Here is a 27,965-nt window from a genome sequence, read left to right as displayed (position 1 = left end):
CTCTTTCTCTTTCTCTTTCTCTCTCTCTCTCTCTCTCTATCTCTTTCTCTCTCTCTCTCTATCTCTTTCTTTCTCTCTCTCTCTCTATCTCTTTCTCTCTCTCTCTCTCTCTCTCTCTCTCTCTCTCTTTCTCTCTTTCATCACGTGAGTCTTTTTCTACGTTGAGTTGCCGTGTATACGATTCACGAGTTACGCGCAATTTCAAACGCGAAACGAATGAAAATAATCAAAGCTCGTTATACGTTGGTATGACTCCGTTGCACTTACTTTTACTTTCGCATCATCGTATTTATAATACGATCGTCGTTTATCCAAGTAGAAGAATCCCCCTCGGTACCAACGGCATCCCGGGGAGTTATGCAGGTTCGCTGAAAGGAAAAATAATCGGAGAATCAGACTCGAAGGTAGATATATCGTCCTGAAAGATACGACCGCTCGTGTAATGCTCGTGGCACTGATCGATGCACCGTGATATATAACGTACGTCGTCTCGCCGAAGCTCTCTCTTAATGGGATCCGCACAGGCGGAAATCCAAAGCGGACCAATAAATTACGGCATTAACGAATCTTGGCCACGATCACGGCCACTGATCGGCGAATTTTCGATTTTTGTTATTCGATTGATAATTCTTCTCACCTTGATGTCTACTAATTTTCATCCTCGTTCCTTTTTTTCATATTTATCTTTAAATTAAAAATTTTTTTTCTAATCACTTCTATTCTCATCTCAAATGCGAACGATGATTTTCATTGACGTGCAAACGTACAGAAGTAACATAGAGGAGGTCTTAGAATGGGGAGGAATTAGATCGCACGATCTTGCGGTCTGTAGTCATTTCAACGAAATCGCGACAGGTGGTAAACATTGAGATAGTCAATACGTTTGGTGGTCGCTACCAATCGTCGAAGAATGGTTCGAAGCGAATCCAAGGTCAGTTATGACCGGATGCAGCGGCCTAGCATCGCAGCAGGATCTTTTTTATTCGTCGGCAGTAGCAGCAGCAAGGATCCAAACGTTTGAAATAAATCGTTCGACGTTCTACCATTGACATTAATTCTTACCCTGAAAATTCCATTTCTAAAGAAGATAAGACGATCTAAAATGCATTAAGGCAAAAATTTGCACTGCTACGATATCAATTAGCGTATCTCGGACGAGATTAGAAAGGAGAGGAAGTAGGATGATAAGGAGGAAAAGGGTGGAGAGAGAAGGAGGATGAGAAGAAGGAAATGAAGGATGAGGATAGGTAGGAAGGAGGATTAGAGGGGAGATAGTGGGGGTAGTTTCTCAGTCAGCGAACGTAAGGGTGTGCGCTGTAAGGTGAGCGCGTAGAGTATCCATTAGCCCCTGTGGTGGGTGGTTGGGTGGTGGGTCCGGTACCGAAGCTATCGTCACGTGCCCAGGGGGCGGTACCGCTTTGTCGGGACTGCTGTACGGTATAAAAGAGAGACGTACCCACGGTGCATCCACCAATTACGCTTACACCTTGCCGACGGCCAGCGTGGTGAACTCGCGAAAATCTTCCATGTGCATTTCCATTCTACGATATTTTTATTTTATTTTTCTTAAAATAAAAAAGTTGCTTCTTCGTTCTCTTAGTTACGCGCTTCGACTTCGTTCGATCTCATCCACCTTGGAAAGATAAAGGCAAGTATCGGATGCGATAACTACTGTCTTCTTTCAAAAATTCGAAGGGTGGTCGAAAATATATATCTATATCGGTGAATTTAATCTTTAATGCTTTCGCTGTCACAACATGATTCTACTTCTCTTTAGATAGCGAACGTATAAAGGATCGTTTTTTGTTAGTATAAGATCGCTTACGAAAGGGGGAAGACGGAGTGTAGGAAACGATGGAAAGAAGGGAAAAAGTATATACGAGTTTATGCGAAAAATTTATAAAGGATGAAAGATCTAATGATCAAGTACGTGATAATCGAGATCTGTCCGCGTGAATGAGTCGTAAAAACGTATAAAAAAAAGAAGGAAGATGTCCTGATGTTCCAACAAAGTGTAAAAGGGCAATCTTGAAAAAAGGAAGGAAGTAAGGAAGGAAGTAAGGAAGGAAGGAAGGAAGGAAGGAAGAAAGGAAGAAAAGGAAAAAGAGGAGGAGGAGGAGAAGGAGGAAGAGGAGGAAGAAGAAGAAGACGAAGAAGGCAAAGTAGCGGAGGAATAGGAGGGGAGAGGCATGCAGACTGGAGGCCGGCACACGGGCAGATAGTCTCGGCGCTGCCGCCGCCACTGCCGCCGCCGCGCTCGAAGAAGGGAAGTGGGGACACATAACAGAGAGCGCGCGGCCGCGTGTGCAAGCCGCTTTTGCAGAGCTTCGCTTGGCACACGGCGAAACGTTCCGCCTTGTGCTGCTGCTGCTGGCTGCTGCTGCTGCTGTTGCTGCTACTGCCTGTTACTTCTACTGTTATTGTTGTTGCTGCTGCTGGTGCTGACTGCCGTCTCCGTTGTCTTCGTCGTCGTCGTCGTCGTCGTCGTCGTCGTCGTCGTCGTCGTCGTCGTCGTCGTCGTCGTCGTCGTCGTCGTCGTCGTCGTCGCCGTCGTCGTCGTCGTCGTCGCCGTCGTCGTCGTCGTCGTCGTCGTCGTCGTCGTCGCCGTCGTCGTCGTCGTCGTCGTCGTCGTCGTCGTCGTCGTCGTCGTCGTCGTCGTCGTCGTCGTCGTCGTCTGAGTTGGCCGTCATCGGTCGACAAACGACCGACTCGTCGTTCCGCTCTTTTTTCTCAGTTTGTCGGCCGGTCTCGTGCGCGCGCTCGCTTTCCCGAATATCTCCACGAATCGCATCGTCGATCTCTGATGCGCGCGCGCTCTCCTTTCGCGCGCTCTTTTCTATTAGAGAGAAAAAGAGCGAAGGAGAGAAGATGAGCGAAAGAGTGAATTTCAAATCTTCTTCCTTACGTCGTAAGTCTTAAAGTATTTTAAAGGAAAAGAAAAAGAGAAAGAGAAAGGGAAAGAGAGAAAGAAAAACAAAGTTATTAGGATCGGTGCGAACGGTGCGACAAGACGAAACGAGACGAAACGAAACGAAACGAAACGACGAAACGAGACTAGAAGAAAAGAGAAAAGAAGAGAAAATAAAAATAAAAAAAAGGAAAGAAAGAAAGAGAAAAAGGAAGAAGAGATCGGTGATGTGACGCTCGTCACGTGCTCCACGTGTCGACAACGCGATGAATTCTCCAACTCTAAGATTCTTCTTCCTCTTCTTCCGCTACGTGGCGTGCGTCGATCGATGAAGGAAGTTTTTTTCCTCTTCATCACGGAAGACTCAGAGGAAAGTTCGAAGCTGGAGATCGATCTTTCTCCCATGTGCCGATCTTGCGATACTCGTCGATTCTTCGATGTTTCCGCCCAATTTTCCTCCCGCCCGTCTTTCAATCCTGCTCCGTCTTCTACTCTTGTCTATGCGAGAAGGATGTCGAAGACGACGATACGAGAGTCGACGATAGTGACGCTCGATGAGCGACGGGAATGAATGAATCGAAGTCGTTTTTCGATCCGATCCGGTTGGCTCGAGAGTGTGATGTGACGCGGAAAACGATCGAGACGATTCGCTCATATGACTTTCCTATAGAAAGAGGGGAGAGGGTGTTAAGAGGGAGATACTCGGTGTTAAACTCGCGTATAAATCGTCACGATCGTGTCGTTGGTGTCGATAGGCAACGGGACGCGAATCTACCAAGGAGAAAGGATAAAAAAGGCGGAAGGTAAATAAGTAGAAGAGGCAGATGAGATGTGAAGTACGAGGACAGGAGGGTGCCGCTTCCACCGCCGCCGCCGCCGCCTCCACCACCACCGCCGTCCAAGTCGAAGTCCGAGTAGAATTAGCGGAAGTCGCAAAGCCGGAGACAGGGTCGCTGGCGATCGTCGAGGCAACGAGACGTCACGACCAAAACTGGGGCGGGCCGCCTGAGATGACGGCCCTGCGACGATCCTTCGCGGCACCCGCTTACAAGAGCTCCTTCGTCCTCCTGTCCCTCTTTGGTTTGCTGCTACGGATAAACCCTACCATTGGTAAGTCCCAAATAAAATCAAGGGAATTTTCGTATTTCAAGAATTCTTCAATGAAACAACATTCGCGACTTTGTTGTTCTTTTCCTTTTTTTTTTTATTTTTATACATATAAGCTACTTTAACTTCCAAGTTTTTACTTCGAAGCAAACGAAGAAAAAAACACAACATCGATATGTAATTACATCGTCCTCGGGCATTACACCGATAATAGTATTCTTTACCGAATTATTAAAACTTTTGGATTTATTAATTTCTTTCTTCGTGTTATGTGATATAATATGAAGAAAATTTTATGACAGAAGACGGACTCGCGAAATGTGATAAAGTTTTTGTAAGGATCCACGCGGAAAAAGGCATTGAGAAAGAGACGCGCGTCTCCTCGATATTCTCCGACGGCATTGCGTGGCTCTCGTCTCTCTTCTACGACGCACACAACGTACAGTTTCATAAACTACGCTCACTATAATCGCTCGATGAATGTCATCGCGCTGATTTGTTCGCGCTTATGTAAGAACCATCTCGTTTACGATGACATTGGAAATCTGTGCGTCATCGTTCTCTTTACGAGCCACCCTATCTCGACTTTCAAGGATTATGCATCACCTTCCTCTTTCGAAGAATCTTTCAAAGCGTCTCCTTCGAAGACGCGCCAACAACGATCGAAACGAAGAAAGTCGAGTACGAGCCAACGTGCTGAGACGATCACGTCTATCATACTCGTTCAAGAAACGGCGAAATTACTGTTCAAACGATATTATTTTCAATATAATCACCGCAAGCTCGAGTATAATGGGTTCGCTTGATCGAACGAATATTTGATATCTAAAAATATATTGACGTATCGAAATATTAGGTACTTCCTTATAATCTCATATCTTTTCGATCGTATATTATAACTTGTCGATTAACGAAAAAAATTAAAGGAATAAATCTCAAGCCGTCGGTAAATTCTCTGATACTACGACGCATCAGCCTCAACAACAGTGTCATTCGATTTTTATCAATTTCTCTAGCCTTTTTATGTATATTATTCGAAAGAAAACATTTATAAACTGAAATCAATGCAGATCGTATAAAGTGAAAACCCTCTGGGAAACATAATCGTAAAAGTTACAATAAAGTTCTGCATGTCAAATGCGTCGAAAGGGTAAAAGAAGCACATTTTGAAATTTCCCGGAGACGTTAATGAAGTTTTAGAGTCGGCTAATATGTGTATTCTCTTTTTTTCTCTCTTTCTCTCTCTCTGTATTTCACTTTCTCGTGACGCGATGTGTCGCGGTTTTCCCCTTCGGCGTTTGTCGGATGCCAGACGTGGAATTAGCGCTGAATTAATTCGCACTTTATCGTCTGAGTTGCGTCTGGGCTGCGTCTGGGTAGCGACCGGGTTGCGTTTATCATTCATTCGAAGGCGAACAACGTTGCCAACGACGACAACAACGATGACAACGACGACGACAATAACATCAACGACGAAGACGACGACGATAACAACAACAACGACGAAGACGACGACAATAACAACGACGACGACGAAGAAGACAAGAAAAACGATGAGAACAACTACGACAAGGACGATCGTTTTATGCATCTCTCCGCGCGAGCAAACCTCGACGTTGACGCGACTAATTTAATTGACACGCCAGGGATAATCGAGGATACTTGTCCGACTAGATACTTTCCTTTTATATCGGAACATTCAAGGCTAAATCTCGCACGATATCAAAGATCGAAAGCAAAGATTTACTCGTCTGAAAGAGAGAAAAATCTTTAAATCGTCGGTAATAGTCGTGTCGATCGTTGTCCTTTTTCTTTTTATTATTATTTTCTTCCTCTGGGTAAAGGGGTTGTTATTCGAACGATGTTGACTAGGATGCAGAAAAATTGGACTAAGGAGAGGAGGAAGGATGCTGCGAGCGAAGTAAAAGACGTAAAAGATGGTAGGAGGGGAAAAGGGAAAGAATAGGAAGAAGAAGAGAAGAAAGAGGATGAGGAGGAGAAGAAGAAAGAGAAGGAGAAGTAGAAGGAGAAGGAGAAGGAGAAGAAGAAGAAGGAAGGAAAGAGGAGGAAAGGAGCCGAAGAAGGTGAGGGGTGGGGAAGAAAGTCTGGTGTAATGGAGGAACCAGTTTGCGGGTCAGTGCTCCGCATCACCGAGAGGAGCTTCAGCCACCAGACGCGCACGGACGATGCCACCGAGCGAAAGGACGACGTGGTCGTCGAGGGGGAGCCAAGCCTCCTGTCCAAGAGGGAGGAGAAGAAGAGAAGAGAAGAGATAGAAAAGAGAGAGAGAGAGAGAGAGAGAGAAAGAGAGAGAGAGAGAGAGAGAGAAAGAGAGAGAGAGAGAGAGGCCACAGAAGAGAAGAGAGCACCTTCGGTCCGCGAGAGCGCTCGACCGAGCAGGAGGGCCCCTCGGAGGGCCGCCTCGCGGAGACCCTCGCAAAGCCCTCCTAGGGCCGCACTTGGCTCGCGCACCTACGCCTTCGCGCATCGTACGCTTGCTTACCAACCTACCTTCCTTGAGTAACAGAAAGAAAAAGAGAGAAAAAGAGAGAGAGAGAGAGAGAGAGAGAGAGAGAGAGAGAGAGAGAGAAAGAAAAAGAGAGAGAGAGGGAAACACACAACTGCGCCGCGTATATATACTTGTATAATACGTGTATCGGATTAGCGCCTCGGCTTTGTCGCCCTTAGCGAAGTGCGAGTCACATCGTAGCAAAAACAACCCGACGAGCATGGCCGAAGGCGCAGTCTGCGGTGATGGTGAGGTTGCGATAAAACACTCGAGTTATGCGCGCGCGTGCGGTTGGTTTCATATTCCAACAACGAGAGTGACTATTCGAAGAGACCAGTACGATAAAACCAATGCCGTCGTTGTACGCATTGCCATATGCCCGAGGAAATAACTCCAACGAGTATGCTTCTCGAGTATCCGCTGAATAAATTTTATACGTCCACCGAAAGGACCGCCAATGAGTATATGATTTACGGCGTAACTCGGTAGGGTTTGTTTAATTCACTCCTTCGATAAAGCGTCTTCCTTTCTTTTTGTTCCTTCAGTTCTCTTTCCTCTCTCTTTTTTTCTTTTTTTTCTTTTTATTATCATTATTTTTGTCTTCCTTTATATTTCTTCTATTTTTTGCTATTTTTTCTAACATAATAATCACCCTCGACGGTTATCGCGCGTGTGATTCAACCTAACACGTAGCCTCTCTTGTCACGGATGTGTCCTTCAGCGTCACGGGGTATTGATTATTTAGATAATTTTTCCTAGCGACTTTTACCGCTCGCGTGTCGTACGTTTCGGATCACTGAGCAATGTAATTCGTTACAATGCAAATATATGTAGCAACGACGAGTACCAATGCATCGTGTAGGCGGGTTAGAATGTCTGAAGTAAACGAGCTACGACAGAAGTATACCGCTCATTCGTTCATTCGACAAAAACCAGCACAATGAATGGTGGCGAAAGCATCGAGCATTATAATAAATACGTTTTATTAACCTGCAATTATAAAAATTTAATTATTTCTATCATCTCAAAAGAACTCGTTCTAATTACTCATTCGTTTTTCAATCGTATCTAATTAATATCATTTTATCTAGACTTTTTTTTATATATTTTTCGATTGAAATCGATAACTATTCGATCGAGAAATAATCGATCGACAAACAAAGAGAGCCAGTCGATCATGATTTGCAACGGACTTGCAAGTCGGTGTGTGGTATACAGAGAAAGAGAGAGAGAGAGAGAGAGAGAGAGAGAGAGAGAGAGAGAGAGAAATAGTTCGACCGCTCGAAAACCATCCGCGTATACTCGAGCAACAAGTTTGGTCGATGGAAACAGAATAACCCTCCCAATACCCAATGGACTTTCTAAGGTTACTCGATCGCGAATGGAGAGACAACCGACGACAACAGCAACAGCGACAAAGGCAGCAGGAGGGTAAAGAGAATGAAGAAGACGACTAAGGGATCGCCTTCGAAACGACGAGACAGAACGAAGAGAGAAGATGTAGGAGAAGAAGAAGAAGAAGAAGAAGAAGAAGAAGAAGAAGAAGAAAAAGGAAAAGAAAAGTGGGAGCGAAAAGTGGAGGGAGGTACAGTCAGAGAGAAAGAGAGAGACAGAGAGAGACAAAGAGAGACAAAGAGAGAAAGTGAGAGAGAGAGAAAAGAGAGAAGCTTGTGGTTTTGGTCAACCGGTCGGTTCGCCGTCCGCAGGGACAATCTCCGGGCCTTGATGACTAACCGCGTGGTTGTCGTCTTGTACCGGCAAGAAACTTGCCTCCCTCTTGTGGCACGTCGCGAATGCCTCCAACCTGGAGATGCTCCCCTTCGAACGGGCACCGATCTTTTTACCACCTGCTGTCGAGCCATCTCTAACCACGCATCCTACACCCCCTTCTCCTCTGCCTTTTGCCTTTCCTCACGAATCGTTTATATTCTTTGTCTTTTATTTTCTCTCAATCTGATACATTGTCACGTTATAAAAATCTTGCGTATCTTATCACCTTTTTTTGTCTCTCCTCGACGAATCATGATCGTTAAAATGATTATTATGAATCGATAATCGTTAAGAAAATCACTTCGATAAATTCATTGACCGTACGGCGAACAATATACATAAGTACAATAATGGGGTTACCTGTCCTTGACGAAGGCACAAAGAGATAATAGCATCTTACACCAGTTTGAGGCTTGATCTGAGAAAATCAACGAAGGGTGACGACGAGAGGAAGGTCTCTGTGTTAGAGTCCTCCAAGATCATTCACGTTCTACGACTTTCGCGAAATCTTTAACAACGATTCTCACGGAATTTCTTAGAAGATGGATAAAGAAGGGAACGAGAGAAGCAGCTGTAACCTTGTGTAAAGTAGACTTTTTATAGTGTTTCGTGGTTCATATCATCATCTCGAGCACGGCTCGGCGAGTTTGCTCTTTTACGAGGAGAAAGGAAAGACCGCAACACGTTGCTCTAACATTCCGTTTGAGAAAATCGCGTTTCCTGGAAATCGGTTTCGTGCAACTAATATTCTAATGCTTTTCTTACCGGACGTTAACTTTTATAACAGGGCATACTATCGCCAAGTACTCTTGCGAAGAAAAATTCATTAAGGAAAAGAGAGTACGAAGAGAATCTACGAAAGTCACGGCACTGAAAGGGAGAGAGAAGAAGAGAGAAAGAGAGAGAGAGAGAAATAGTGTGTGTGAACGAGGAGGACGATGAGGAGAAGAGCATGAGGTACGGATAGGCAGTTTAATCGGCAGCTTGTATCTTGCATACCGACGTGCCTGCAAGAGCCTAGAGGCTAGAGCCTAGAGTCTCGAGAGTCTAGACCCATAAGTCTCCGTTGATTTTTCTTCACCGTTCGCATTATCCTCGTGTTTACGATAAAGCGGTCGGACGAGAAGACGCAGGTGCTCAACCAAGTGTGACTCGATACTTCCTCCGGAAATACTTTTTGTTTTCGCTTTCGGTTCCTACATTGGACAAGACTTAACAATTAGCTGAGTCTTTGTATCTACGACATTAATGTTCTTGTCTTCATTTTTTTGATATTAAAACCAAATCATTTCATTTCAATCATAACACATAAGATTATTCTTTTTTTTTTATTCGTGGCTTGTTTAACACATACATATGCAATAGTACGCTTCGTATATGGTTAGATAGATTGTCTAACCGCAATGTTGGATTGCAAGCTATCGAAACACATTCTCAAGATCGATTAACTTAATGTCTGGCTTTAAAATGGAAAAAGTCATCGAGATCTTTCGAGGTTACGATATTAACACTGGTTATCGAAGTCGATTAAAAATCTTCTCTTTCGACATCGTCTGTAACATAAAGAAAAGAAATCATTGTCTTTAAAATGTACGTTTCTAAATCGTCCACATGTTTGGAATCCGACATTAGGTACCACCGAAACGATCCTAATAAATGTTTCATCGGAATCTTTGAAGAAGGAGAAGGAGAAGGAAAAGGAGAAGAAGAAGAAGAAGAAGAAGAAGAAGAAGAAGAAGAAGAAAACGCGTAAAGCCTTCTAAAAGGGAAGGTATCGCCGTGTTTAGCATTTAATCGTCGGCTCGTCGCCACCGGTGCTTCGTGCGATATGCTCGTACGCTCAATGAACAAATCTAAACGTGCCTTTAACATCCTTTGCTGCCATATCTAACATACGACTGACTCGGGCATATTCCTTGAACGAGAATCGTGAAAGTATTTTATGATATGCATATTAAGATCGAGAGAGATTTTCCTTTTTCTTTCTTTCTTTTTTTTTTTTTTCTTTTTTTTCTTCTTTGCCAACAATCACTTTGTAAAATCAATTTCCAAATTCGGCGATTTTCTCTAATATCTCGATAACTTTCCAATGTATTCCCTTCCCTAACCTTTCTTGCTTTTTATCGCTAATCAAATTTATGATACGAGAAAATGGTAATCGTATGAGTGTAAGGTAAGACATAGTTGAGAACCTTCTTCCCGCTCGACGCCATCTCCTTTAAACGACCCTAAAGCGGTTGTTTCGCACGTAGATATGTACCTTCATGAATCGCGATAACGAATGGTTCGACCTTGACAATCGTTTCTCTCGAGCATTCGAAACACGTGGGCGTCATACGTTTAAACGTCAACCCTGGAGATGGATATCCTTATGCATTTCAAAGGATCTTCGCCATTCTCCCTTGAAGATATTTCGCCGAGTAACTAAGTTATCTATTATGCGAAAACATTGTGGAACAAGGAACTGCACTACCCTTTGCTAGTTCTTTTATGAAATCTTTGCTGTAAGACTAAGCAATGAATTCGAATAGGGAAAAGCAAACGAAATACAGCGAAGCTTTCGATGTGAGCGAACGTTTAGACGAGTAAGAAGTATGCTTAGCTGTTCTTCGTTCGTTCTGTTCTCTTTTTCTCTCCCTCTCTCTCTCTCTCTTTCTCTATCTATCTACCTTTCTTTCTCTCTCGGCTACGGAAAAGATATAGTAGCCAAGTAGCCAACAGAAAGAGGCTGGAGAGTAAAGGGTGCGTGTACGAGAGTCAGGAGTGGGGATGACGGAGCGAGGGGGAGGATGGAGGAGGAAGAAGGGCGTAACTGGGCCAAACGGTGGCTGTGTCGCGGTCTAGACACGCCGCGTGGCTGGGAATTAATGCTTCGCCTTTGCCAGACTTTCCTTTTCGCTCCGTAACAAGGTATATAGTTCCGTCGCGTTCGCCACGCTACTACAACCGTTCTCTTCCTTCCTACGTGTGACGCTCGAGTTGCTCTCCGAACGAGATACAGGAACTACCTTCCTTAAAAATCTCTCTTTCTAACGTTGAATTAAAATGAAAAAAAAAGAAAAAATGAAGTTTAAGAAAAGAAAATTAATATGAACGTACAGAATTAATCGATAAGGTTACAATTTTTTATATAGAACGAATATTCTAAAATTAATAATAAATCGTCTCTATATACTCATCATAAACATATTCGTGTTGTTTCTCTTCATAAGTTCTACATCGTAAAGATTTGACAAGGTTGATGCGTTAAGTACCATCATGCTCATCGAAACGATAACGAATCACGTTATAATTCACAATGTACTTTTTTCCAAAAGAAAAGGATAATTGTCAAACTTTTATTACGTCGTAATTCCGTATAAGGGCTTCACTACTTGAGGGATATCCCCCGGTCGATGGATACGTTTTATGGATTTCAAGTGGAATGACGAAAAGTTGGGTTAATGAGTCAACGACGCGTAAAACCGATATTTTGTATCGTTAGGTATATAGGCATTGCGAGTTATTACATGGATTTTCTTCCAGATTTGCCGACGTTATTTTTTTTCCTTTTTTATTTTTACAAGTTCACCAGTATCTCAAGTATCGGTGGCGTACCGATCATATTGTGATCGATCATATCGATTATTACATAAGGTACTTGTGGCAAACAAGGCTTGGCGACCGTAACAAGACGCCGATAATTTCTCTTACGAGCAACGGTCTCATTTATCGTAGTGCACACGATACTAATAGGAAATTTTATAGTCCACCTTTTGAATTAGATAGACGTTTAAAAAGAAGACGGATTTCAAAATAAAAAAAATAAATAAAAAGAAATAAAAATAAATAAAAACTAATAAAAAAATAAAGAAAGACAAAACACAAAAGATTTGCTTTCTCGATCGAAAGAGTTACGACGTTTTAAAGAAAACTAGTAAGATCATAATTCGTCGGAATTAAAAAAGAGAGAGAAAAAAAGAGGAAAAAAAAGGAAAATAAGAAAACCTTCGTAAATGAAAAAGAAAAAAAGTGTTCAGCTTGGATCGAAAGCGAAAAGATTCCTTGGAACGTCAACGAGGAGATCTCGAAATATCGCGATCGAAGGCGCGTAGGCGAAGACGAACGTATGATGGAATTGATTCTTGCGCAAAAGAAGAATCCTTGAAAGATTCTTCGAGATGATGGCGGTTCCTCAGCGTTGCTCTCAAAATTAATAAACGTCCGAGAGTGAATCTCTTCTCTCTTGATGGTTCTGATATATACAATAGTATAAGATCATTGTGAACGGTGCTTTAATCTTGCGCAACCGGCTAAGCTAACTGTTAAACTTTAAACGCTGTGTGATCGTGCGTGAATCACCACGTGCGTTGGCATAATTTACGAGCTTCTCTCGATGCTGCAAAGAGAACAAACGAGGGTGGACCTTTTTCTTCCTTCCTGTCTTCAACTCGGTCATCGGAATCTTTTTTTTTTTCTTTTCCAAACAATTAAATCATCTACTCGACTTTTTGATTTTTCTACTATATTCTAACGATGCGAAGTCATTCTATATCGATAAAATGAATCCTTTGAAACTTTAAAAAAAAACTATTTAAAATCGTACAGACAAATATCTCCACAATTTAAGCAATGTTGTACCATAAAAAGCTAGTTTATGTATTTCTTTTTTATTTTATTTTATTTTCTTTCTTTTCTATTGTTTCTTTTTTTTTCTTTTTTTTTTTTATATAAAACAGGGATCATCGCCAAGAAGAAGAAGAAGAAGATCCGGAACGTTTATAAACGTTCATGCGACGCACATCGCGTCCTAACATAAGCCAGACAGTTGTGTTTACAATACCGTGTCTGGAAAAAGTAATAGGCTTCGATCTATGCTCGCGGCAAGTGGCCAAGCAACTAGTCGCTTCTATAATAGCTCAACGTTATAAATTTATATCGTGCATATCGTTTTATTTCCATTAATAGAGTTACGATTATCTTTAACGTAATTAAGTTATCGTTATAGCCCAATGATCTTTTTCTAGCTTCGTTGTACTCATTTCAATTAGAAAAATTTGAAAATCAAGCAAGAGAGAAAATGGATGGATGGATGGACGGCGGGCACGTCTCTCTTTCGTTTCGCTTCGACGAATGCAAAAATAGTTTAGCCAGTTGGTTTTCGACCGTGCGAAAAGATTCTCGTGATGCGTTAAGAGAGGTCAGTAGCAAAAACGGGCGTCGAGCCAGCAAACTCGCTCCCGTTTTATATTCGTTCTCTGGCATTCTATTGCCACCGTTAAAACTAACGCACGCGAGGTAACTCGAACGTTCTTCTTTTTCTTTTCTCTCTCTCTCTCTTCCTCCTTTTTTATTATTATTAATACCTCCATCGAAGAAAAAAAGAAAAAAAAAAAGAAAAGATTTCCTTCATGTAATAAAACAAACATTCTTTCCGGTTTTAATAACCCAAACATCGTAAGGAGGATCATCGAAGATAGGATCGAAGAGGGAAATCTATTCTAAATTCCGATCGTATTCATAGGAGGGGGTTGTTTTGAAGAACAGAAACGGAGGAAGAATCGCAGAATGATCGAGAGCCGATCGCGTGCTAAACCAATCGCTCGATCGTGACTCGATCGGTACCGAGAAACGAATAACCGCTCTTGCTCGATTCTCGAGCAAAGAGAGAGAGAGAGAGAGAAAGAGAGAAAGAGAGAGAGAACGACTCTTATCCCGAAGGCAGATTGAGCGAGAGGGAGTTATATATCGAAAAAGAAAAGCAAAAAAGACGAGAAAGAAAGATAGATAGATAGATAGAGAGAGAAAGAGATAGAGAGAGAGAGAGAGAGAGAGAGAGAGAGAGAGAGACAGAAGAGTCACGAACAACGTTACGTGCATTTTGCCAAGCAGAAAGCCGGCTTTGGCGAACCACATCGAGACTCTCGTTCTCTTTCGCTCTCTTTCGTACTCTTGGAACGTTGCTTTCCGATTGCATTATCGCACGGTGATTAATCGCCGCCCGAGGTGTTCCATTGTCTTTCAGGGACGTCGCGGCGCTCTGACTTCTCTTTTCTCCGCCGGCATCTCGCGGCTTTTTCAAGAAGGTTCGAAAGGAACAACGAACGCAAACAGACCCTATTCGAACGGATGAACCCACTCGTGTCATGTAACTTCGTCTTTGAGATTACCGGAAGTTGAAACGTTAACATTTCGATTACTATCGCCGTGTTTCCTTTCTGAACTATTTTTTTATTGTTCCTTTCAATTCCAATCAATTAACTCGTTGAAATTCTCGAACAATCGATTAACGTCCACGACAAGGATAAACGAGTGAATTGCATTGATCTAAGCGAATGACGCAAATGAATCATTCATGGATCTTCGAATGATCTTCGTGATCATCATATTGAAATATAAGAAAACTTTCAAACATTTTTTTTAATACTTATATGAAACGTGTCGTGTCGTGTCGTGTCGTGACATAATCATTTCGATTACTATTGTTGCTCCTTCTTCGACCTATTTTTTTTCTATTGTTCCTTTCAATTCAAATTAATTAACTCATTGAAATAGTCGACCGATCGATTAACATCTACGAAAAAGGTCATACGAATGAACTATGTATTGATCTGAACGAAGTAAGCAATCGATGGTTTATTTCTCAATGATCTTTCTGAAATATAGGAAAACTTTCGAACATCTTTCTGGATACTTTCTGTTGACCATACATAGACTAAAAATATAAAACATGTCGATATTACCAACACGGTACGATCTCGTAAGAATGTCATGAATGTCCCGACGCGTTTATGTACATCGGGAATAGGAATCTTTAAAGACTACTCTCTCTCAAGAGTTCAGTAAACAATGTCGTCTGTTCTGAACTTGTGGTTAGAATATTGCAAGACATCCGTGTATGCTACTCGCGCAAAAAAGAAAAATACTCAGCTTAGCAATGGAAAATCTTGTTTGTCTACTTCTCTCGAAATATTATGCTCGTAACTTATCGTTGAATTAAAGTTTTTTTTATCAAATGGAAAAAAAAACAAGGAAAAAATGGCATTGTGTGACAAGAAATATTGAGAAAGGGAACGGAGCAAGATATACATTATTTTTGTTACTAACCAATACTATAATAGTGAAAGAAGGCGAGAAAAGACCTCGTTCTACTTTTTCATAGATTCTAACAAGAATATTAGCAAGTAAATGGTCGGTGAAACATGTAAATCTCTATTGAATGCGAACGAATGAATTGCTCAGAGAAAATTATGAGAGTTCTGTGTATGAACTTTGAACCATAGAAAGTAATGCAAAATCCTTCGTATATAACTTGGACTAAACAGTGCCTTTACTCTACGAGATTATTATCTATCTAGTTTATTAACACATTGACTAGTACACAATTTTTCAGACTTTATTTAAACCGTTTGTAAGATTTCTTTTTTGACACATTTACAAGACTAATACGTATACTTTCTAATAACAGTAAAATCTAATACAAAATCTCCAGTATCTTTTTACGTAAAAATTGTTATGAAAAAATATTAGATGAATATATCAATTTATGAAAGAACATTTCGACATGCAACATGTTGCAAAAATAAAACAAAATTAAAAATTCTTTCTTAAAAGATATTACATACGACGGTCGTTGATTTATTACAGGTGGTATCTGTTGGTCATCGATCAGCAATGGCCGCTGCAAGGAATTATTGTCTCAAGGTGTCACGAGAGAAGATTGTTGCGCGTCGAATGCGGCTGCAGCAACAGCTTACTCGGATGAAGATTTGGACAGTGGAAGTCTTTTCTTTTGGAGAGTTCTCGGAGGTGGCGTTCAATGTCGACCTTGCAGAGGTAAAAAACAAAAAAAAAACAAAAAAAAAGAAATAAAGAAAGAAAGAAAATTAACTTAAAATTCCAAATCGGAAGTTTTAATAGGACAAAGAGTGGAAGAATGGTCTCTAAAAGGTAGAGAGAAAGAGAGAGAGAGAGAGAGAGAGAGAGAGAGAGAGAGAGAGAAAGAGAGAGAGAGAAAAGAAAAGGGTACGTATCGTTTGTTCGCAGAGAGTTGCGCGGAAGTGAAATGCGAGGAAGGGAAAAAGTGCGTAGTGCGGAGGGGAAGGCCTCGATGCGTCTGTAGCCCCGAATGTAAAGCACCAAGAGGGGGTGGCCCAGTCTGCGGAACGGACGGAAGGAGTTATAAGAGCTTGTGCAGGCTCAAGAAGCGAGCTTGTAAGAAGGGGAGCCACGAGCTTGCCGTTGCCTACACCGGCCACTGCCAAAGTGAGTATGTATAAACCGAGACATTTTTTTTAAGTGATTACATAGTACGATAATTCTTTTAGCAGCATGATTAGTAACAGTACGAGTTCGATCGATTTCAAATATGATTAAGTTAAATAAAAAAAAAAAAAATAAAAAAAAGAGATAAAAAAAATAATAAACGTCATATTAAAGGACAGGACCACTTTCACTTTTATATCGCTTCTGTAAATTGAGATAATTTATTCATGGTAAAAAGTATAGTTGAAAATGGTCGATGATATACAGAGAAAAAAGTAATAACGATAGAATGAAAAAAAGAATAAATGGAAAAGTAAATGCGGCAGGTATATCGGGTTAGACGCTCGAGGGGTTGCATCGCGTAGGAAGGCGTAAAACGGCAAACGGTTTCGACGAAACGGAGCGTCGCAAATTACATAAGCCTCGAAGCCCGGTAAGATCAATGATTCCGAAAGGGATAATCGGCTAACGTCGTCGAGGCGTCGTAGCCTTCCGGCTCGTTATATTCACCTGCGTTGAGGCGCAGACTCTGTAATCCATTTTTCTCGGGGTAATCATCGACAACTTGACTGAGTAAAGAGAAAATTCTAGGAAGAGTGAAGTAAAATAGAACTTTAAATAAGGATAGATTAAAAAATATGCAAAGTAGAAACTGTAACGGAAAACGCGATACGTCTAGGACGACACGGGCGGTTTACGACCGTGCGTAATAACGTGTAAAGTGTCGAGCAGGTTCGTGCGCACGGGTCCGGTGCGGCCAAGGTCGGAGCTGCCTGCTGGACCAGAACCTAAGTCCTCACTGCGTGAGGTGCGCCCGCAGGTGCCCGCAAGCACCCTCGCACCAGCTCGCAACCGCGCGCCCCGTTTGCGGGGCCGACGGAAACACCTACAAGAGTGCCTGCCACCTGCGACTCGCCGCCTGCCGCGCGGGTCGCGCCATTCCGGTCGCCTATAAAGGTCACTGCAAACGTGAGTCTACCCTTTTATTCTTATCCGTCTTCTTCTTACCACTTATACCTATATCCAACAACAACCCTATCATCCAAAATATATTCTATTCGCTTCAATCCTTCTATTCGCAATCAAAAAGATCTCGGTTAGTTAGTCAATTTTTCGAGAAAATTCATACTTGTCGAATTTCCGGAACAAAGAATAAACATTTTATTTCGTAATATCTCGTGAACGAGTAAAGTCGACGTACGGGAAAGATATTTTTACGAGCAAAATATGTTCTGGAAATGATCATCCTTGATGGATGAGATACGCTGCCGAAATAAAAAAAAAAGAGAGAGAGAAAGAGAGAGAGGAGAAGTAATGCAGCGAGGAGGAATCTGCGATTATGAACGTCGGTCGGTGCATTCCGCGAGTATCCAACGTCCCGCGCGAGGATCCAAAAAGGAAAGAAGGGAAAAGAGACGGTGGTAAAAAACATCAGGAGGCAATCGCAAGATCGTTCCAGGAAGTTCGTCGACCGAGACGCGATCTGCAGGCGGGTAGGCGAGGGAGAACAAAAAATTATAAAAAGAAGAGAGAGCGTGCGCTCAAAAGATATATATATATATATATATATATATATATATATATATATATATATGTATGTATGTATATATATATGTATATATATATATATATATACATATATATATATAGAGGGGAAGAGGGAGGGGGAAAGGAGGGTGGAGATAAGATGAACATCATTTTCTGGATCTTCCGTATTAACCATGCAAACCATTTGAAATCACAAAGACAAAAAGAAAAGTCATTATGGAAGAGAAATGATGTAGCCCATGTAAAGCTTACCGATTCGATGCCGAGTTAATTACTCAGCGTATACAATTGTCACTCATCCGTACATCCTTCCGTCATTATACTCTTCCTGTTCCGGTTGTCCCTCTCTCTCTCTCTCTCTCTCTCTCTCTCTCTCTCTCTCTCTGTGTCTCTCTCTCTTTCTCTGTTTCTCTCTAAATATTATTTTCAAACAAAATCACCTTTTTTTCGAGAAAAAAAATCTACAGCTTTTATCGATCCTTTGATTCAAGTACAGTCTCTTTCTGACTAAAAAATGTCAAACCATCAGAAAGTCGATCATGCGTAATAACTTTTCACGAGAAAGATAGTTATTATAGAATCACTTCGTTTCTTGATTTTTTATTTTCTTGATTCTTTACTATTTATCAAAATAGGATATAAATTTCTAGATATATGAATAAATACCCTCTGCTTCATCTTGACACAGTTTCTAATTTACGATAAAAGATAAAACACACAATGATATTTTAAATATCATAGATGTCGATCCTAATAGGAAGAACAATTTTGTTGTTCCGGTGCGCAGAAATCGAACCACCGGATAATTTCATCAAGGTCTGGAATGTTACCAAGTCCTATTTATAAAGCGCATGCCATCGTGAGCAAAAATAATTGAAATGCATGTCAACGGTCCCAGCTGGCGTGGTCGAAACAGCTGATAGCCGGACGCGTGACTGGTGTCAGAAGGCGTTCGTTAACCTCAAGAGAATTACCAATAAAAAGTACGAGTCGATTATCCGACAAATCTTTTCGAGAAATTTTTCGTGGAAACATATTAAAGATATATGGGCGAAAAGAAGGGGTAGGTGACCATCAACCATGATCATGAACGATATAAAATCAAAAGTGCGAAGAAATTATAAGAAAGTCAATGGCACATCGTCGATCGCGAATGGTCTTAACATTTGGAATCGCATAACTGCATCCCTTATAGTCTTTGAGCTATATAATCCCGTGACCATTTCGTTCGCCGATTCGCGCGAATAACGTGGATGCTAATGACAAGGAGGGAGAGCAGGAGGAGGAAAAGAAAAAGAAGAATCGACTCCTCACGCGCGCGTAACCCCGCCCACGCCAGTCGGTCACGCGCACGTTTCTTCTCGCAGCAACTACGTCCTCGTCCTCGTCCTCGTCCTCGTCGACGTCGTCGTCGTGAACGTCATTGTATTTAAATGGCAAGGAGGCAGCAGCTGGTCGACTCTTAACCTATCACTTCGCACTATAGAAGCCTCGAAGAAGAAGAAAAAGAAAGAAAGACTCTCCTCCGCCTTCTTCTTCTCATCGACTTCGTCCTCCACCTCCTTCTTTTCGATTTCGTTCTCATACTCCTCCTCTTCGTCTTCGTCTTCGTCTTCGTCTTCGTCTTCGTCTTCGTTTTCGTCTTCTCCATCTCCTTTTCGATAGCTGCCGTGTGTAACAGCCGCGAATGTATGCGTGCGTTATTTTAAGAATCGCGAGCGCGAGGTGCTTGCACTTGGCGCTGACAGAGGGAGAGCGATCCGAGCGGTTCCTGCTGTTGCTCTTGCTCTTGCTTTTACACAGGGAACGCTCAACCACCGGCCGACCAAGCGACCGATATTTTCCATCCATTATGTTAACAAAAATTTTTTCTTAACTTAAATTGTTTCAATTTCTATTCGTTGTCATTATCGTTTTACGTGATATATTTCGAGTAATTGTTTAAAAAGAAAAAAAAAAACATTCAAAATATCGTTAAGAATTTTCTATCAATGGTATCAAAGATCGATAAACGATTCTGGCGAACGACTTGTATCGAGAGTATTTGTACATACGCACGCAATAACGTGCGCCAGCTCGAAGCGAACGTGTGTAAGGGCGTGTCCTTGTGACGTCCTTGCCCTACGGTCGTTCACCGTACGCACGCATGCACGCACCGGGCGAGCGCCCACGCAAACTCGCATCTTTCTCTCTTTTCTCTCTCTCTCTCTCTCTTCTCTCCTCTCTTCTCTCTTCTTTCTTCTCTCTTCTCTCTCTCTCTCTTTCTCTCTCTCTCTCTCTCTCGCTCTTTCGAGCCCAGGACACGCACTCTTTTATATTTACGACATTAACGGCTCTCTCTCTCTTTCTCTTTCTCTCTTTCTCTTTCTCTGTCCCTTTCGTCTCCTACCTTTCTTAGAACTAAAAATAACGACGGTGCGTTTCGTGAATTCGGGGTACATCGATCAAGCCACGATCACGATACGAAAATCGACTCGCGCACCGAATATATCGAAGAACGACGTTTTCAATGCATTGAAAAAAGAGTCTTGTATCAGAGCGTCTAGATTTGTCTCTTTTATTCAAAATTTTCTTTTACATTATTTCTCGAATAAACACATATACACGTTAGTTACGTTATACAAAACAAACGATAAATTATATGAGATAGTATTAATAAACACGTCAAATAAAATAAAAGAGTAATGTTTGTTATATTGAGAAAAGTAATTATAACATAAAAGTACATTTGGTATCGTGAAAATGACCAGATCTTCGCGTGCAAAGTAAATAATAGAAGGATCTACTATTTAACCTTTGAAGATCTATGGAGAAACGAAAACTTCTAAATCAAGAAAGCCTGCCTGAATATGTTCGTTTTCGAAACACGTCAAATTTGCAATTCGTTCTCTAAAAAAAAAGAAAGAAACAGGTGGGCCATCCTGCATTAGAGTTTATAAGACTCTCTTTCTTTAACTTTCTTTATCTTTCTCTCTCTCTCTTTCTCTCTCTCTTTCTCTCTCTCTCTCTCTCTTTCTCTCTCTCTCTCTTTCTCTCTCTCTCTCTTTCTCTTTCTCTCTCTCTCTACTTCTTTCTCTTTTTTCCAATGCACTCAGCCATCTTCGAATTCTCTGGACGTTCGTATTCATCGATGCATGCCTCCGAGTCGAATACCTCTTTGGAGCGTGTCGAGCTTCTCCTTTCCTCACGTTTCTTCTTCTATTCCTACCCCACGCATTTCTCTCTCTCTTTCTTCCTCCCCCTACTTTTTCCATGCGCGAAACGGTCATCGTGTTCGTTGTCATCGGCATCGTGCAGTTCTATACTGTAAACAAGCTGCGAAAAAAGCTTCGGTTGTATGCAAACCACGATTTGCTGACTCTCCGTGACCATGTTTTACATATCGTCCCGGTTACAGAATAATATTGGTTCGGCTTGGTATCGAACTAAACCATGAGCCTTAACAAATTTATATCGTTTAAATTCGAAATAATATTCCATTTTGCACACGCGGAGACGAAAAGTAACTAAGGAAGAGTGGAAGAAGATGAGAGAAAAAGGATAAGGAGGTACGCGTACGGTCAGCATACCAGGCACCGGTAAAAAATGATGGTAGGTCGATGCACTCTGTGTCCGAGTCTCGCAACGTCTCGCAGCATTATTTTCTTGCTCTTTTAGCTAATGACATAGCCGCGAAACGTTTCTTCGAGCTCGGTCTCGGTCGCACGATCGTTAGACAGCTCGGCAAATATCACGAGACGTATCTATCGGGCGAAAATTAGTTTCTTCCGTGTTGCACACTCCCTCCTCTAGTTTCTCCTCGTATTTGTACCGCCATCATCATCATCGTCGTCATCGTCGTCATCGTCGTCGTCGTCATCGTCGTCGTCGTACCAACAGAACTAAAAGAGAAAGAGGAAGAGGAGAAAAAAATATCATTCGCATTTACTAGTCGAGCGTGAACCGTCCACGAATTATCTGACTATTGAACTATCCCTGTCGCTTTCCTTTTCCTGTTTTTTTCCCTCTCTCTGTCTCTGTCTGTCTGTCTGTCTGTCTGTCTGTCTCTCTTTAGCTCTCTCTCTCTCCTTCTTTTTTTCTTCTTCCTTTCCCTACGTGCACTATCGAGTATGCGAAAATAATAGTCGATTCTTACCACGTTGAACGATATTCCGAGCACGCGCGTAAGCCGATCCAAACAACGATCGAACAGACGATTCGAGGAAACAAGGTGGAAGCTCTTCGGTGCAAGGAAACGGTCGTTATATAATAATACAATTTTTACTCTTGAATTTAATAATAAGACTTCCATTTATTCTTCATTGCAAAAAACATTTATCCAAGTGTTTTACATTGGTGAATTTCGAAAAGAGGCTCGCTTACCATTTCCCAAAGACTCCAAAGGGCCATTTTTTCTTTCTCCCCTTTTTCTCGAGACTCGCCGAAGGAGCGAACGTAAATGAGTAAACAAACCATAGCCGGTTTAGCGCGACGAGGTGTCGCGGTGCAAATAATCGTCTTTCTCGAAGATCCAAGGCGCGAAAGTGCACGTGTCTGCAAATATACCTTCTTTAATATGTGCACGGAACGAACCATCCGAGCTTTCCTTTCGGACACTCCTTCTCCTTCTCTACTCTTTTATCGCCTCTTTTCTCGCTCTCTTCCCTCATCGAGATTCTCTTCGCGCCACTCGAGGATAACTCACCATCAACGAATGCGTCAAGTGATTTCCTCATCCTCTTCTAATTCTTTTATTTATCTTTTTCTTTCTTTTTTTTTTTATTTATTTATTTCTTTTATCATTTTTTCTTTCCACCTACTACGTATCTTCTTCAGATTTTCGATATTTGAATATATAAATTCTTTTTTTTCTCTGCTTTCGAATACGATATAGTATGAGATGCATGACAGAGGCACTCCTCTCGGAATGGGTCGTACCTTTGTGAATCACGTAATTGAAAAGGAAACAAAGCTCATGGTACCACCCGCAGTCCAATCGACGTTAACGATGCTGTGTCAATGTCATGCGAGATTGAACGTTCAATGACCCTCCCCCCTCTTTCCAAGCCATTGCATAACATCGTAGCTAGGAGAACGATCTCGCGGTCGTTAGACATATGTAACATAGAAGCCGAGCATTAGGCTAATCGAGTATAGTACGATGACAAGGGTCCTTCCACGCGTCGTTTATTAACGATTTTTCTATTAGAACTACGTGTCTTTCGGTCGGAAGATCGAGTTACTCTCTGTCGTCGGATTAAAGCAGCCTTATCCAGAATATTTTTTATTATTTCCTATAGAGAGAAAAAAAAACAAAACCAAAAAAAAATCTTTCGAGAGTGACGTAAAAGAAGGAAAATAAATCAGTAAGTCTGTCATAAGCACAGTATCCTTCCCCCCCCCCCCGTTCTCTTCGTGAGAAGTAGGTTATTGACCCAAGTAGGTGTAACGACTTATTATTGCGGCAATCGTCTACTCGCTCCACGCGGTCGAAGCAACCTCGTTAAGCTATGAGTAGTACGTAGAGCAATTTTGCCGGTGACCATTCCTCTTATTTTACTATTCAACTTTGAAAGAGTTCGCGTCTTTGAAAGTAGAATAAAAACGATCAAATAGGATAGATAATTTGGTTTGTAGGTGTGACGGTTAACGAGTCGCGCGTTTTCCTGTTTGTTCCGCAGAGAACGCGGATTGCACGACAATTCGCTGTCGAGAGGGGCAGACCTGCCTGACGGAGATAAAGTCTGGTCGGCCGCGTTGCGTGACCTGCACGTACCGTTGCCCCCGGAAGCGGGAGCGCGTCCGGAACCGGACGCACCGCGATCGTGATCGGGATCGAGATCCATCGACGACCATGCTGTGCGCGACCAACAACATCACCTATCCCAGCTGGTGTCACATCGTCAAGGACGCCTGCGTCACCGGCTTCGTTCTCGAGACGCGACATGCCGGACCCTGCAACGCCTACGACACGTCTCCCCTTTATATCGGTGAGCAACCAATCCAACGAGGCTCGAACCTACACGTCACCCACACTCACGCACGCACGCATATGTATACACACATAAAGATAAGTAAAGACTCTATTCGTAGAATCGTTGATATTCCGTGCTCTAGGCTTCCAACTATAAAGGACGCTTAGTTTATTTTTATCCAGCTCGTTTCGGATCGACGACGAAACGTTTATTTTAGATTTCGCCATCATCATCACCACCACCACCACTACCACTACCACCACCACCACCACCACCACCATCAACATTATCGCGAGAAAATTTATGCTCTCCGTATTTGTCTATATTTTCGTCTAGGCTACCATCGATCTATCCATCTTTCTTACTTGTTTACTTTATTTATTTCTTTGTTCTTTTTTTTTTCTTCTTCTATTTCTTTCTTTTTTTTTCTTTTTTTTTTCTTCTCTTCTCTTCTCTAGTACTCTCGGAATATGGCGTGGGCCATTCAAGCGCCATCCGCTTGAACGACCGATCGGCAGGGTAATCCAGCGTGGAATTCGCCTTGCTCGAGTCGCGTCTGCAAATAAACGCGCCCACGCAGCCAACGCATCACAGTCTCCGAGAAATAGCCAAGCGTCGAAACCGGCAACGAGATCGGAGAACCGGAAAGGAATCGGATAAAAATTTTTCGTATTCTTTTGTGGATTTTTTTCCCGTTACCATATATGTATTCCAATCATTTAAAGTTCTTATTTTTTCTTTAAATCGTGATCGGATTTAATGTAATGCCGTTCTCTAATCTCTCTTTTTCTTATTCTTCTTCCTCTTTTTTTTCCTTCTATTCATTTTTTTTTGTTTTGTGTGCGTATATGTGTGTGTGTTTTCGTTTTTTTTATTCCTATCTTTTCAAAGTTTTCAATCGTCAAGCAAAACGCGGTATGAGCAGATAGGAAATCGATTTGCACGACAAAGCACGTAACAATAGTAGTCGCGCTCTTCGCCTCTTTTACCTAGTAGCAGCTAGCGCACTCGTGCGCGCCGAAGCGAGCGTGTGTTGGAGAGATGCAAGGACCTGTTGCGCGTGTAACACGGAAGTGGGAATGTCGCTCGTGCATTGATTCATAATAGACTATTCCTTTTGTCGTCAACGCGATTAGGATCTGTGTTAGCCTATTCAAAGAGACTACGATTCGTTTTCCAATCGGAACATTTTGTTTTTTATTTATTTTATTTATTCTCTCTCTCTCTCTCTCTATCTCTCTATCTCTCTATCTCTCTCTCCCTCTCTCTCTCTCTCTCTCTCTATCTCTCTCTCTCTCTCTTTTCTCATCTTTTTTTTATTTTCCTTCTTTTGTTTCGTTTTGTTTCCTATATATTTTTCATAAAACAAACCAACCTATGAAAGGTGTGCAAGAGGCGAAAAAAGAATTTTCTGTTACAGAAGAGGACAATACGTCGAGCAATTATGGCGTAGATTTGGCCGACGAAGAAAGGAAGATCTCAGAGGTAGACTCAGAATCTTCTCAGACTTTCCAACCGCATCGTTCATTGGCATCGACGTAGCACGCTTAAAGTTTATAACACGTTGAATAGTAAGATAGATAAAATGCAACCAAGTCATAAAATTCAACGAATCGTCCTCGCGAACGATGAGACGATTCGAAACGAAGAGTTATCCTTCTTTCGTCTTGAACGATCCCTTTCACGAAAATTCCATGACTTTGACATATCCGATGTGTATGTTGTGTGTGTATGTATGTGTGTGTGGTGTGTGTAGAGATATACACGCATACTATATATACATGTATGTATGTATGTATGTATATATATATCGGTGAGAGATATAAGAGTGAAAGGGAAAAAACAGAATACATACGTATATATGTATGTATGTATGTATGTATGTATGTATGTCTCTTGGAGAGAAGCTTAGTACATTCGTACGGTGAGATAGTAGACGAAGACATAGTATCTCGTTTGATTTTTGAGAGAAAATCAAAAATCTTCTTTTAAATCCCCAAATAACATGAAATACGAAAAAGAAGAGGTAGAACCCGAAGTAATAGTAGAAGAAGAAGAAGAAGTAAAAACAAAAGTAGAAGAAAAAGAAGAAGAAGTAAAAGCAGAAGTAGAAGAAAAAAAGAAAAAGAAGAAGAAGTAAAAGCAGAAGTAGAAGAAAAAGAAGAAGAAGTAAAAGCAGAAGTAGAAGAAGAAGAAGAAGAAGAAGAAGAAGAAGAAGAAGTAAAAGCAGAAGTAGAAGAAGAAGAGGAAGATTGGAAGAGAAAATCATCCACCGAAACTAAAATCTGGAGAAAGTTGAGTCACGAGAGGCGATGATGCACCACCACAAGAGAATTCTTCGATCGCGACGAACTCTCGAGAAAATCACGAAGGATGATAAATAAAAGAGACGATAAAAGGTATCGCACGCGTATCCCACCGACGACTCTTCTCGGCGTAATATATACATATATATACACACACACACACTATATCTGTTCGCTCTTAAAACTCGCTTCTCTTCGTCATCGTCATTGTGGTCATCATCATGGTCGTCGTCGTCGTCGTCATCGTTATTCAAAATATTGTAAAGCGTGACCGTGTCGCGTGAAAAATTCACAAATCACAGACGAAAGCGATAGATCGCGAAGAAAGCGAAATATTAACCCCTTTTTGCTTCCTCCCACGTCCTCGTCGTCCACACATTATTATTGAGGATAATTAGCATATTTACTAATTATATTAAATAGACGAGTAATTTAGCGCGAGTCAATATTTCTTCGATCAATTTATGCGAGGTTGGACGCGTTCGACTTGCCCAATTTGAACGATCGAGAAGAGTGCAATTTTCTCAAGAAAAAGGACTCGTTGATCCACGGACGTTTCTTTATTATCCTTAATTATCGCACAATTTTCCTTTCTTTTCTTTTTTTTATAATCTCTACTATTTGCGTATATATTCGATACAAATAATAAAACTCTTTGCATTATCGGATTGCAGTTCTAAATTGAAAGACGTCATTTAAAGAAACTCCGAAGTGACGCGAACGGAAGGAACTTCCTTTCTTTTTTTTTCTCTCGGCTTCGATCGTCTAAAGTGTGCCTCATCCTCTTACTTCTCCTCCTTCTGACGACAGTAGTATCGCCGTCGTACTTAATTTATTAATAACGACGAGGTTGCGAGCTCGGGAATTTTTGTGACGCCACAATGGCGGCTCGGCGACGATGAGGACTCGTCTCTGACACATCGCGACGTGGACCAGAAGACCACTTTCTACCTGTTTTCTGTGTAACGACGATTGCCAAGAGACTGATAAAGAGAAAGAGAGAGAGAGAGAGAAAGAGACAATCGTCCCGATTTAACATTTCGTTTCGTCTTCTTTTCTCCAGAAAAATATCTCTTGGAAAGTATTCTATTCTTCTCTTCGTAGCTCGTAAACGTACGAGTTGAAAAATCAACGATCTGCAAATAGGAACGTATATTTCGCAGTCGATTGAATTATGGTTCGTCGATCCCCTCGAACATATATCAGAGAGAAAGAGAAAGAGTAGGATAGAGAAAGAAAGAAAGAGAGGGGACAGCATACACAGTTTGCGGACGATCGAAATCCGAGGTAAAAGTTTCACGAGAGGAATTTATCGGTCACAATAATAATACTCGTCTCTCTCTCTCCCTCTCTCTCTCTCTCTCTTTCTCTCTTTCTCTCTAGGTGTGTGTGTATGTGTGTGTGTGTTTACTGTTCTCAGACTCTGTGAACTCCCTCTTGCTTTTTCCTTGATTATCCCACGAGAACACAAATTTCTGGAATGTAAACTTTTTCGAGTTCTCGTCGCCGCCGTTCTCGTTGTCGTCGCGAAACGATTAACGTTCCTGACAGTCTCAAAACTGTTCCAGGAAAAAGAAGAAACCTTACGACGTGGATATACCCTTCTATACTCGAGGTAG

General features: G+C 41.7%; 1 protein-coding gene across 3 annotated transcripts; it reads left to right on the top strand.

Moving 5' to 3' along the window:
* The first annotated feature begins 2,558 nt into the window (after positions 1-2,558).
* Positions 2,559-26,175, top strand: LOC124421571 (follistatin-A). 3 transcript variants are annotated; one of them, XM_046956913.1, is made up of 6 exons: positions 2,559-4,018; positions 15,921-16,109; positions 16,320-16,538; positions 17,271-17,507; positions 23,747-24,055; positions 25,461-26,175. In XM_046956913.1, exons 1-6 carry the CDS (start codon positions 3,733-3,735, stop codon positions 25,580-25,582), a joined length of 1,362 nt encoding a protein of 453 aa, XP_046812869.1. In that variant the 5' UTR covers positions 2,559-3,732; the 3' UTR covers positions 25,583-26,175. The 3 variants fall into 3 exon arrangements, with proteins under 3 accessions (XP_046812869.1, XP_046812870.1, XP_046812871.1); XM_046956914.1 differs by lacking the exon at positions 25,461-26,175 and adding an exon at positions 24,499-25,454; XM_046956915.1 differs by lacking the exon at positions 23,747-24,055.
* Positions 26,176-27,965: the final 1,790 nt, after the last annotated feature.

Source organism: Vespa crabro, chromosome 2, assembly GCF_910589235.1.
Source record: "Vespa crabro chromosome 2, iyVesCrab1.2, whole genome shotgun sequence".
Classification (NCBI taxonomy): Eukaryota; Metazoa; Arthropoda; class Insecta; order Hymenoptera; family Vespidae; genus Vespa; species Vespa crabro.
Note: the sequence above shows the minus strand (reverse complement) of the source record. Positions and strands in the feature narration are given on the sequence as shown.

Bases quoted from the DNA above. Each gene is read 5' to 3' on its own strand.
- LOC124421571 (XM_046956913.1), top strand. From the start codon at position 3,733: ATGAGATGTGAAGTACGAGGACAGGAGGGTGCCGCTTCCACCGCCGCC. The intron at 16,110-16,319 runs GTAAAAAACAAA...GTTTGTTCGCAG, and splicing joins TCAATGTCGACCTTGCAGAG to AGAGTTGCGCGGAAGTGAAA. The intron at 17,508-23,746 runs GTGAGTCTACCC...TTTGTTCCGCAG, and splicing joins CTATAAAGGTCACTGCAAAC to AGAACGCGGATTGCACGACA.